General features: G+C 43.0%; 1 protein-coding gene across 2 annotated transcripts; it reads right to left on the bottom strand.

Moving 5' to 3' along the window:
• Positions 1–666: 666 nt before the first annotated feature.
• LOC133161853 (myosin heavy chain, fast skeletal muscle) lies at positions 667–10,296 on the bottom strand. 2 transcript variants are annotated; one of them, XM_061290543.1, is made up of 40 exons: positions 10,098–10,296; positions 9,458–9,670; positions 9,084–9,227; positions 8,846–9,002; positions 8,740–8,767; positions 8,542–8,650; positions 8,311–8,403; positions 8,173–8,236; positions 8,012–8,110; positions 7,832–7,935; positions 7,612–7,750; positions 7,417–7,535; positions 7,196–7,345; positions 6,951–7,121; positions 6,573–6,879; positions 6,430–6,503; positions 6,265–6,352; positions 6,063–6,180; positions 5,859–5,982; positions 5,648–5,784; positions 5,310–5,565; positions 5,001–5,243; positions 4,743–4,919; positions 4,530–4,675; positions 4,353–4,443; positions 3,901–4,290; positions 3,699–3,825; positions 3,498–3,616; positions 3,221–3,417; positions 2,968–3,151; positions 2,739–2,904; positions 2,547–2,671; positions 2,134–2,442; positions 1,874–2,077; positions 1,668–1,793; positions 1,436–1,606; positions 1,262–1,366; positions 1,087–1,182; positions 857–988; positions 667–783 (listed from the first exon to the last, which is right to left on the bottom strand). In XM_061290543.1, the coding sequence occupies exons 2-40, from the start codon at positions 9,656–9,658 to the stop codon at positions 763–765; spliced, it is 5,811 nt and encodes a 1,936-aa protein (XP_061146527.1). In that variant the 5' UTR covers positions 9,659–9,670; positions 10,098–10,296; the 3' UTR covers positions 667–762. The 2 variants fall into 2 exon arrangements, with proteins under 2 accessions (XP_061146527.1, XP_061146526.1); XM_061290542.1 differs by having other exon boundaries at positions 6,430–6,879.
• Between the last annotated feature and the right edge of the window lie 1,953 nt (positions 10,297–12,249).

The following is a 12,249-nucleotide window of genomic DNA, read 5'->3' as shown; positions in this document are numbered from 1 at the left end:
ACTAGTGGATTGATTTGTACCTTCAGATCTGAACGATGTAGTGTACGAAGTGAGATGGTTACAAAATGGTGCTCGCTGCTGTGAGTGATTTAGAATAGGGTGTGTAGTCCTGGATGCCTCACATTCTAAAGAGAACAGGTGCCTTATTAAGCGGAGTGTAGAGGTCAAAGGGCAGCCCTCGTTTGTCACTATGCCAGTTGAACACGCTCCTCGGGGAGGAAGCGCATAGTGGCGCCCACTCGCTATCAAACGCCTGCTGTCCATCTGAGCATGTGTTGCACCTTCGGAATGACGGACGGCACTCAATCTTGCGTTGACAACTTCCCACTTTGGCAGTTTTATTTGAAGAGTCTGCATGTTTTCCGGTATTTTACTTGGCCTGTGCAGACCCATGTTATTTTATTCATATTTTGGTCGACGCACCAAAAGATGTACAGCAAGCTCTTTTCACATTTCACAGCTAGTTTTATATATTTTATTTGTATTATTTTTATCTTTTAACCTAACAAAATGTACACTACTGCTTCTTCAGATCTATTTTCCTCGATATTCTTCAGCACTGTTCTTCAGAGGCACCAAAGTCTGGCTTGGCCTTCTGGATTTCAATCTCAGCAGGAACCAGACACCCTTTACTTCCTCTATGACATATGAAATAAAACACAAGTCTTCAGACATGCAAAATAAATTTATTGTCATGTGTCAGAATGTCCTGAGAGATCATATTTTATGATTCTCATTTTAGTCTCTCCATTCAGTTGCATTTTATTCTTCAGCATCCTTTGCCTACAATGCAAACACAAGAATGTTGTTTTGAGTTTCACGTGACGGCAAGTTTTCTTTCGAATGTGATACTCACTTTCCCTATTTCCCTACTTTTGGCCCTCATCTTGTTGACCTGTGACTCTGCGATGTCTGCACGCTCCTGAGCCTCCTCCAGCTCGTGTTGCACCTTCCGCAGCCTGGACATGTGAGTGTTGGCCTGTTCCTCCTGCGAGACAGTTCAACATTTTATTTCGGTCAACTAATTGGAACATTATTTCTACTTATGCTTAAGCACACAGACAAGGTAACGGAAATTGCACTTACAGCCTCTTCTGACTGCCTTTTGTAGGCCTTGACCTTCAGCTGGAGCTTGTCTACCAAATCCTGAAGGCGAATGACGTTTTTCTTGTCCTCCTCAGTCTGATGGAGACATGGATCGATTTTTTTTTAGCACAAATTTCAAATAACAGTTGACACAAAGGAGAAGATGAACACTGACCTGGTAGGAAAGCTCCTTCACTCTTCTCTCATATTTACGGACGCCTTTGATGGCGTCGGATCCTCGCCTCTGTTCGGCTTCTACCTCGGCTTCAAGCTCACGCACCTGAAACAAAATGAAGGATCGACATTTTGATAGTCCTTCAGTAGTCTGTGAGTGTGATGAGATCTTTACCCGAGCCTCCAGTTTCTGGAGCTGCTTCTTGCCACCTTTCATGGCCAGGCTCTCAGCCTCATCCAGACGGTGCTGAAGATCTTTGACAGTCACCTCCAGGTTCTTCTTCATCCTCTCCAAATGAGAGCTGGTGTCCTGCTCCTTCTTCAGCTCCTCTGCCATCATGGCAGCCTGCAAGGCAACAGGCTCAACAATAGTCTTCACAAAAAGTTGAAAGGCAGTTAAAACTCACATCAGTGATGGCCTTTTTGGCCTTTTCTTCTGCATTTCTTGATTCCTGCACAGCATCCTCCACTTCACCTTGGATCTGGACAAGGTCAGCGTCCAGTTTCTTCTTGGTGTTAATCAGGCTGGTGTTCTATTTTAGATGAAGCAAATGCTTACTGTCACATTGGAAACTTTTTTTTTTTTACTCAGAAAACCACATGTGAAGCATACTTGAGAGTGCAGCAGACCAACACGCTCGCTGGCATCGACCAACTCAGCTTCAGCCACTTTGCGGCTTCTCTCTGTCTGCTCCAGAGCAACTCGCAACTCCTCAATCTCAGCCAGCATTAGGTTGTTCCTACGCTCCACCATCGCAACCTGCTCCTTCATGTCTTCTTGACCTCGTATGGCTTCATCAAGATGAAGCTGGGCATCCTGTACAACGAAACGCATTTAGTACCACCTAGCAGCTCTTGGAGATCTCTCTCTACCTTGAGTTGTCCCTGGACATTCCTCAGCTGTTTCTGAGCTTCAGATGCCTGGCGGTTGGCATGGCTCAACTGGATCTCCATCTCATTCAGGTCCCCCTCCATCTTCTTCTTGATTCTCAAGGCATCATTCCTGCTCCTAATCTCAGCATCCAAAGTGGACTGCATGGACTCTATGACACGCTGACTGTTCCTCTTAATCTGCTCCATCTCCTCATCCTTCTCCGCAAGCTTTCTGTCAATCTCGCCCTTGACTTGGGTCAGCTCCAGTTGAATGCGAAGAATCTTGGACTCCTCGTGTTCCAGAGTAGCCTGTGGACAAGGAGGACCTTGAACCCCTTGGCATAAGGTGTAGTCCAAATTCTCTTTACATCCTCCCTGTTGTGGTTTGAAATTATATGATGATAAATTGTTACCTCTGCTTCCTCCAGAGCTGTTTGAATTTCACTCTTCTCACTCTCCAGTGTCTTCTTTCCCTTCTCAAGTTCATGAATTGTCTTTCCAGTCTCTCCAATTTGTTCGGTCAGGTCAGAAATCTCCTCTGTGAGACAGCAGATGACCGTTTTGTTGTTTTTGGTCATTTGGGAAAATCAGGGTGTGGATCTTACGTTGCAGGTTCTTGTTCTCCCTCTTTAGAGTCTCCAGGTGATCCAACGCTTCTTCATAGGAGTTTTTCAGTTTGAACATTTCAGTACTGAGGGAGCGGGCCTCTTTCAGAGATCCCTCAAGTTCTGCTTGGCTCTCTTCATATTTCTGCTTCCACTCAGCAAGAACCTGAAAGTATCAAAACGTTTTTAAGAATTTGTTGAGACCGTAACTGGCATAATCTGAACAGACCTTGTCAAAGTTCCTCTGCTTTTTGTCAAGGTTGGCAGCCAGAGCGTTGGCTCTTTCCACATCGATCATCAGATCTTCCACCTCTGCCTGCAGCCTCTGTTTGGTCTTTTCCAGTGAGGCACATTTTGAGTTCACCGCCTCGATGGACTCCTCTGCGTCCTGGAGACGCTGAGCAAGCTTCTTCCTGCAAAGACGCATCACTTGGTGTCATGAGCGCTTTAATCGTCGTTATTTTTTCTTCGCTGTAGCTTACTTGGCCTCCTCGAGCTCCTCAGTGCGCTGGATGGCGTCCGTCTCATATTTGGTCCTCCACTGAGCCACCTCGCTGTTGGCCTTAGACATGGCTCGCTGCAGCTCAGCTTTGGCCTCCTGCTCCTCCTCGTACTGCTCTCGGAGAAGGTCGCAGTCGTGACGAGAGGATTGCACGGCGTGGGCCAGGGCGTTCTTGGCCTGCCACCCAGAAGAGGTCAAAGGTGAATATGTTTCACTTATCGTCAAGTCGTTTTTTTTGTGAGGCTGATTTCATGGACCTTGACTTCCTCCTCAATGTGCCTCTTGAGCTCCTCAATCTGCTGAGTGTAGCCCTGCTTCCCTCTTGTGAGCTGAGACACCAGGGCTTCTTTTTCCTCCAGCTGATGTGTAAATTCAGCTAATCAAAAATGACATTCAAATGAAGTTAGAACCGGAAATAAGATAAAAGATTGGAAGATCTTTTTCCTTAATATTCTTACCATTCTCAGTTTGAAGTCTTGCTTTTTGGGCGCTAAAGTCATTTAGTTGCCGAACATTCTCATCATTCTTGGACTTGAGCTCACTCAGTTGATCTTCTAACGTCCTGCACATCTTTTCAAGATTAGCCTGGTGAAAGAAAATGTTTATAAAAAAAAAATACTTTTTTTCGTTTGAGCTTGAAACTCAGTGAAATGCTCTCACCTTTGATTTGGCAACGCCCTCCATATTGCAGCTGAGGTCGTCAATCTCCATCTTGTATTCGCTCTTCTCCTTCTCCAGCTTCTGTTTGACCCGCTGAAGGTTATCGATCTGCTCGCCGAGCTCAGCCACGCTGTCGGCCTGCTTCTTGCGGAGAGCCGCGGCGGTGGCCTCGTGCTGCAGGGTGGACTCTTCCAGGTCGCGACGCAGCTTCTGGAACTCGGCTTCACGCTTTTTGTTCATCTCGATCTGAGCAGAAGTGGCTCCGCCGGCTTCTTCGAGTCGCTCGCTGATCTCTTCAAGTTCCCTGGCGAGATCGGACCTCTGCTTCTCCACCTTGGCGCGAGCGGCCCGCTCGGCTTCAATCTCCTCCTCAAGCTCCTCAATGCGGGCCTGACAGGTACAAATTTGAGTAGCTATTTTCTCAAGACACCGTGAGTCTCGTCACCAAATACCTGAAGTTCTTTTATCTTTTTCTGTAATTGGACTCCGAGAGTTTGCTCGTCTTCAATCTTACCCAGTAATTGGCTGACCTCAAAGTCCTTCCTGCAAGTGAATAACGGAAATAATATCTTGTATTTAAGATGTAGGTTCATCACTGTACGTCATTATGAAAGACAGTAAATACACACTTCTTTATTTTTTCATCAGACTGCTGCTTATCATTCTCAAGATCCATGATAGATTCCTGAGCCAATTTCAGATCTCCCTCAAGTTTCCTTTTAGCTCTTTCCAGATCCATACGAAGCTTCTTTTCTTGCTCCAGTGATCCTTCAAGCTGTGGGGAATAAATGTGTTTCGGTTCCATCTCGTTTGACATTCGCTTCAACATACAGCTGACTCACATCATCCACTTGCTGCTCCAGTTTGGACTTGGCCTTTGTCAGAATGTTGACTTTGTCTTCCTCTGCCTGAAGGTCATCCAGGGTCTGCTGGTGGGACTCTTGGAGGGCCTTCTTCTCTTTGGACAACTTGGCAATGGTCTCGTCTTGAGAAGACATCTCCTCGGTCAAGTTTTTGACCTGCATAAATACACATATGATTGAGTGAACAATGTTCTGGATGAAACTTGAGTCATCAAAAAAATAGCAACTTTCAAAAACCTTGTTCTCTGTGGCATGCTTCTCCTTTTCAACTTTAGCCAGGGTAAGCTCCAAGTCATCAATGTCTTTCTTCAACTCGGAGCACTCGTCCTCCAGCTTCCTCTTCTTGGCTGTCAGCTCAGCGTTCACCTCCTCCTCATCCTCCAGCCTCTCAGATGTTTCTTTGACTTTGGCCTCAAGCTGGATTTTGGCTTTGATGAGCCCCTCACACCTTTCCTCTGCATCGGCAAGAGTTTCACCCTCCTGAAGACGTGATAAGCAAAATGTAAACAATCTTCACTGTGATACATCTCGATCTATTTCACTTACAGACTGAATCTGCAGCTGCAAGTCATTCTTCTCCTGCAGGAGAGACACCATCTTTTCCTCCAGTTCTTTCTTCTTGGCCAAGGCTTTTACAAGATCCTCCTTGGTTTTCTCAAAGTCCTCTTTCATTTGGGCCATCTCCTTCTCAGTCTCTGCACTTTTCAGCAGAGGCTTGATCTTGAAGTAGAGCTTCATCCACGGCCAATGTTTGACATTCATGAATGAGCGGACGTTGTACTGGATGGAGTAGATGGCCTCCCTGACAAGATGGAAGCAAAGACTCATTGTTTTCTTCTTTGAAGGGAAATTTCAGGAGAATATGGACGGTCAGTGTCGCGTACCTCCTCTCCATCATCTTAACAAACTCCTTCCTCATGACGTAACCTCTGCAGAGAGCCTGAGTCATTGTAACCAGCTCGGCAAGTTTCTCATCTCTCATCTCCTCCAGTGTACCCAGCAGACCGGCTTTGAAGAACACCTGCAAGTCAGGACATTGACTTCCCTTTAGTCTGGTCTTGGAATACTCAAAGAGTCATTTTCTTTTAATTCTACCTTGGTATGACCGAACTTGTACTGTGTGTGATCTACATCAATGGAGCCCAAAAGTTTCTCTGATGCTTTCTTGTTATCGATGAACTGACCCTCAGGGATGACGCTGGCATTCAACACTTTGTATCTGAAACATTCATTTATTTTTTGTCCTGCATTATTTTGACTGACTGAGAGTCACTGTTAGATGGCATATGACTCTACGACCTCTGCTTGAAGTCACCGTAGAGGATTCTGCTGGGGAAACCTTTCCTGCAGATCCTGATGCCCTCCAGCACGCCGTTACATCTCAGCTGATGGATGACCAGGAAGTTCTCCATCAAACCTTAAAAATGAGGACAATTCATCTTCAGAATTTTTGTTATTGTACCGGAGTCCTAATGTAATTCTAATATTAGAGAGAGTGTACCTGGAGTCTTGGACTCATTAGGAATCAAACAACGCACGAAATGAGGATGGGTGCTTCTGAGGTTGGTCATTAGCTTGCCCAAATTCTCCTGAGGAATTGAGAATACATCACATTGGCACCATGTAAAATGGAACACTGTGTGACTATTCTGTTTCTTCATCATACCCTGAATAAAGCAGACACAGTTTGGAAGGAGCCACCCTTCTTCTTGCCAGCTTTCTTTCCACTTGCACCCTCAGCTGTTGGTTGAATCAGAATCTTATCAGCAAGACTACGTTGAGCTGTAATTGATGGAGAGCATCTCTTACCTTCTGCTGAGGCATGGGATGCATACAAGAAGGACAACAGCTTGGTAGAGGACTTCTGGTAGAGCTGAACAACCGAGTCATTCAGAGGGTCCTTGTTCTTGTCCAGCCAGCCAACAATGTTGTAGTCCACAGTGCCAGCGTAGTGCACCAAGGAGAAGTGGGCCTCGGCCTTTCCTTTAGTTGGCTTTGGCTTCTCAAATGACTTGTTTTTTCCAAGATGCTGGTCGTATAATTTGTTCTTGAAGGTCGTGTCTGAAGCCTTGGGGAACATGCACTCCTCTTCAAGGATGGAGAAGATGCCCATTGGCTGGAACGACAATGTCTTTTACTATCGCGCCAACGCATTTATTTCCGAGTTTGGATGGTTTTCTCGTTTACCTTCTCAATAAGCTCAATGCAGGCAGCCAAGTCCATACCGAAGTCGATGAACTCCCATTCGATTCCTTCTTTCTTGTACTCCTCTTGTTCCAGCACAAACATGTGGTGGTTGAAGAACTGTTGCAGTTTCTCATTGGTGAAGTTGATGCACAGCTGCTCCAAGCTGTTGTACTGTCACATGAAAAGAAATTGTTTTGAAGTGAGCAAAATTTTGACCAAGCTTTTGATACTTTATGCATACTCACATCAAAGATTTCAAAACCAGCAATGTCCAAGACACCAATGAAGAAGCTTCTGGGCTGCCTGGTATCCAGCATCTCATTAATTCTGACCACCATCCAAAAAAACATTTTCTCATAGATGGATTTGCAGAGGGCAGAGACAGAGTTGTTCACCTGTTGACACAAATCAACATGAATAAAGACTTTCAAGAAATCGCGTCAACCATTGAAGCGCTACTTTGTACCTGAGGCACAGTCTGGCCCTTGGTCACAAACTCATTCCCGACTTTGACCCTCGGGTAGCACAGAGCCTTCAGGAGGTCAGCGGAGTTCAGGCCCATGAGGTAGGAGATTTTATCGGCGACTGAAATTCAATGACATCGTAGGAAATTAGAATAGTCGATTCAAGTTTGATGCTGGCAAAACGATGGGCGACTCACCCTCGGTTCCATCAGGCTCGGCTTGCTCTTCACGCTGCTTCTGCTTGAACTTCATGTTTCCATGCTGCATCACAGCTCCGGTTAGCTTGTACATGCTGACCTTCTCTTCAGCAGTAAAGCCAAGGATGTCAATGGCTGTCTGTGGTGGCCATTTAAAAACAACAAGTACAATTTTTGTGCACAGCGCGTTAGCCAGAACCTTCAAGTGAAGTCATCTTACATCAGTGGCAATGAATTCCTCAACATCATTGATGCTCTTGACAGTAATTTCACCCTGACTGATCATGGGATAGTCGAAAGGGTTGGTGGTGATCAGCAGAGCCTCTGCCAGAACAAAATGTGAGGTTAGTTCTCGCTAGACACCAGACACCAAAATTCCACAGTCCAAATGTTTTCATACCAAGTAATTCGGGTTTGTGGCCTGTCATGAGCTGATAGAAGATGTGGTAGCTCCTCTCAGCAGAAAGCTGGAAGGTCACACGAGACTTCTCCAGCAGATCTGTAGATCACATGGACCCATGTTAGAAAAGCCCCAATCTGTGTGCTTAATTCAAATCTTACATGTTTCAATATCTGCAGAAGCCAGCTTTCCTGTTGTGCCAAAGTGGATTCTAATGAATTTACCCTACGTCAAAGAGGAGGAGGTGAGTATTTTAAGATCTTAGACAACCATTGTGTGAGAAGATAAATAGATCTTACAAAGCGGGATGAGTTGTCATTCCTCACAGTTTTGGCATTCCCATAAGCCTCCAGCAAGGGATTTGCTGCAATGATTTGATCCTCCAGCGAGCCCTTCAAGAAGAAAATTAATTAGGGCACAAAGGCTTTATATCAAGTTATGTTGTACGTACTGTTTGATAAAGCTGTTTGGTAAGCTTGATATAAATTCAGAGCAAGATTACACTAGTAATTATTTGTATATATTTCAACCTGAATTTTGCCTGATTGCTCTTGCTTCTTTCCTCCAGCCACTGCGATTGTCGCAAAGTACTGGATGACACGCTTGGTGTTGACAGTCTTTCCTGCACCAGATTCTCCACTGAAAGGTAAACAAAAAATTAGCAATAGCTTTCTTCCCTGTTAAAAAAAGACTGACTCAATAGTGTTTCATATACTGTATGAACATACGTGATGAGAACGGACTGATTTTCCCTATCTGTAAAAAACATAAAACCACATTATTTGTCAAAAAAATAGAAATATTATACATAGGTACATATATCTATCATAATACCTTGGAGCATGAACTGATAGGCGTTGTCAGAGATGGAAAAGATGTGGGGAGGAGCCTCAATCCTCTTCTTGCCTCTGTATCCTGATACGACCTTTGAGTCATACACCGGGAGCCACTTGTAGGGATTAACAGTGACGCAGAATAACCCAGAATAGGTCTAAAAATGTAATTAAAAAAAAGATGAATGTTAAGATATATGAGCCATTGTAACCAAAGTTTCCTTTTGAAGAAAACTCACGTAGATCATCCATGCTGCGTAGCGCTCTTTGAGGTTATACAGCACAGCAGGCTCACTGAGGTGGGTCATCATGGCCATGTCCTCAATCTTGTCGAATTTAGGTGGATTCATTGGGAAGATTTCATCCTCCTTTACAGTCAGAGTCTGACACAGAAGTACACGTGTGAGATAGTTATAGCAATGATTTGGGAATAGTTGAGATTATTTTATGTGCACAAAGCAAGTTCCATATTTGCAAGCTTGGATGTGTAATTAATAACTTGACCTGCCCTGACCTTTAACCATATATAGCAGATGACACATTCTCTATCTTTGTCCTTATGAAAACATGTATGTAATTCCTTCCATCATTGATCATTTATGTTTGTTCTCACCTTCCCACAGAGTGTTTCCACGGTGGCTTTACCACCCTCTCTCTTCAACAATTTGCCCTTGAGGTACATCTCGCCAGGTTCGGACACAAAGTAAGCCGTCTTAGCGTCGAAGGGTGTGTTTTGCGCTTCAATTCGCTCACGTTCTGGTTTACGGAGGTAAATGGCCGCCGCGCCAAAACATTCCATTTCTCCGTCTCCCATGATGAGGCTTTACTGCAAAGAGGAAGAAGTCACATGGTAATCCTCTCTGATATGAAGTGTGAATATATTTGGATGGATGGATGGACGGACGGACGGTTGGATGGATGGATGGATGGACGGGCAGCTCAACAGACAGACAGACAGAGATAGACAGACACAGATGGATGGATGGATGGATGGATGGATGGATGGATGGATGGATGGATGGATGGATGGATGGATGGATGGATGGATGGATGGATGGATGGATGGATGGATGGATGGATGGATAGATGGATAGATGGATAGATGGATAGATGGATAGATGGATAGATGGATAGATAATGATGTCTGACGAATGAATGTTAAATAAACCCGAGCTCTTTAAAACAATGTCACACGTCCGCCGGTTGTTGATTAGAATGACAGATGACGGACACAAATATCAGAGACAACTTACTCTCTATCTTCCCTCCCTCTGCGAAACTGTAAATGATGGGTTTAGGATGAGGATTCTGAAAGCTGGGACAAACAAAAGACAATTAGTTTAAATGGATTCCTGTTCAGTGTGGTAAATAAAAGCGCTGGCGGTCCTTCCGAGTCCTGGCCAAGATGTGTGGAGGATTTGGCAGTGAGTGGTCATGCCCTGCATTGTTTTGAAAGCTGCTGGCTTGCTTTCTTCTAATATAAGACCGAGAGCCACTCACCTTGACTCGTCAGTGCCCGTCACTCCTTGAGGGCGTCCGGCCAGCCTTCTTATATAGAGTCGGGCCTTCACCGGCCTTTCACGACTTGCTTTTTTTGGTCATGTTCATTTACGCCTATTGTCTGGTATCGTCTTTCATTGCAGATCAATAGTTGATCACGGACAAGGTTACTGAACGCTAATGACATCTTAAAGGGGGAATAATGAAAGACACCAATGGGAGTCGAGTCAAAACAATGTAGTTTGTATGACAGCAATGATAATTGTTCATTTAGGTCTATAAAGCAACTCCTTCATTGCTGTCAGCAGCAGATTAAATGGGCTTGTGAGTGTTTGGCTCAGACATTCAAATAATTCCATTTGATGAATTAGTTTTAAATAGAAACTATTAGAACTCTCCAAGCCACAGTAAATAGAAATTACATGACAGTTTGTGAGTTTGACCTGGTGCCAGATAGAGGAAAAATTATTTTAATAGACAAAGGCAGGACTTTCAAAAATGTATTTTTTAACCGCGTGTAAATATTTTCCGAGCAGGCATGTTGTGATACCAAAGTTCCGACATTGTTTGGGTCTTTACAATAATCTCTCTAATGCACCTTGGCAGTGAGGAGCATCCAACTTTAGCCTCAGAGAAGCGCTCATGTGTCACTAGTATTCTGTTACAGAAGCCTTGCAAGTCTTTCCTGTGACAAAGGAATAAAATGAAGAACTTGTGCAAACAATGATCCGCTGCCACGGCCAGCACACTGGGCCTGATCAAATCCCAAAAGTTAATTGGATTTGTTGCAAGACAAAAGAGAATGTAACAATGCTCGTATTAATAGCAGCGTATCCGGTCAAAGGATTACAGGATGTCATTGTTCAAAAAGGACATTCCTCCGACATTTATACGAGAACAAAGCCTCCAGAGCTTCGTTATCTAAGCAGGCCGATCAAAGGAAGAAATCTGGGATTTTTGCTTGTTTGCTGAAAAAATGTTTCAAAACGTCCGAACAGTACAAAATATGTTTTATTTTTGCATTGTTTTGCATACGTCGTTTTTTTATAGTAAAATATATATAAAAAATATATATAATATATATAAAATAAAATGTATTATATATTGTATAAATAAAATATATTATATATTGTATATTATATATTATTGTATATATGATATGATAATATATATATTGTTTATATTTATTGGGGTTTTTGCTTGTTTGCTGAAAAACGTTTCAAAACGTCCGAACAGTACAAAATATATGTTTGCATTGTTTTGTTTTATGTCATTGTTTTTTATAGTAAAATATATATATATAAAAATATATATTATATGTATATATATAAAATAAAATATATTATGTAAATAAAATATATTATATATTGTATATTATATATTATTGTATATATGATATATGATAATATATATATATTGTAAAATCTATATTTATATTTATATCATTTATCCTCTAATGTCACGTCAGTGTTCAGGACTTCTTGGGAGATGCCTGGAATGGAAGCCGGATTGAGTTTCCTTACTGGTCTGCTTGATTGATGTCTACAATTGAAAGATGAATGTACTTGTCTGTAAAGACACCCTGACTCACATGTTTTTCTTGTTTCTTTTGTGGAAGTGCTAATCTAAGCGCTCAGACACACGACGCCATCTTGAAATGATGCCGATTCAGCATTCTCACCATGATGGATACAAGCAAGTTTCAAGTGTTTTTTTTGTTTGTTTGTTTTTTTGCTTCAACACTGTCCAAGCATTTAAAGTGCAGCTATGTAAATTATGAATAGTTGATTTCCAAAGTTTCGTTACGTCTGCCGTTGACATAAAGTTCACGCTACTTCATCAAAGAGTCTTTTTACCCCAGCTATAATAAGAAGTCAGCAACAGAAATTAAAGTTAAATAATAAT

This window comes from Syngnathus typhle, linkage group LG11 (genome assembly GCF_033458585.1).
Source record: "Syngnathus typhle isolate RoL2023-S1 ecotype Sweden linkage group LG11, RoL_Styp_1.0, whole genome shotgun sequence".
Classification (NCBI taxonomy): Eukaryota; Metazoa; Chordata; class Actinopteri; order Syngnathiformes; family Syngnathidae; genus Syngnathus; species Syngnathus typhle.
The sequence above is the reverse complement of the archived record's forward strand: the minus strand, read 5'-3'. Positions and strand labels throughout refer to the sequence as shown.

Bases quoted from the DNA above. Each gene is read 5' to 3' on its own strand.
- LOC133161853 (XM_061290542.1), bottom strand. From the start codon at position 9,658: ATGGGAGACGGAGAAATGGAATGTTTTGGCGCGGCGGCCATTTACCTC. The intron at 6,181-6,264 runs GTACACTCTCTC...CTCATTTTTAAG, and splicing joins TAATGAGTCCAAGACTCCAG to GTTTGATGGAGAACTTCCTG. The intron at 4,444-4,529 runs GTGTGTATTTAC...ATTCACTTGCAG, and splicing joins TCTGATGAAAAAATAAAGAA to GAAGGACTTTGAGGTCAGCC.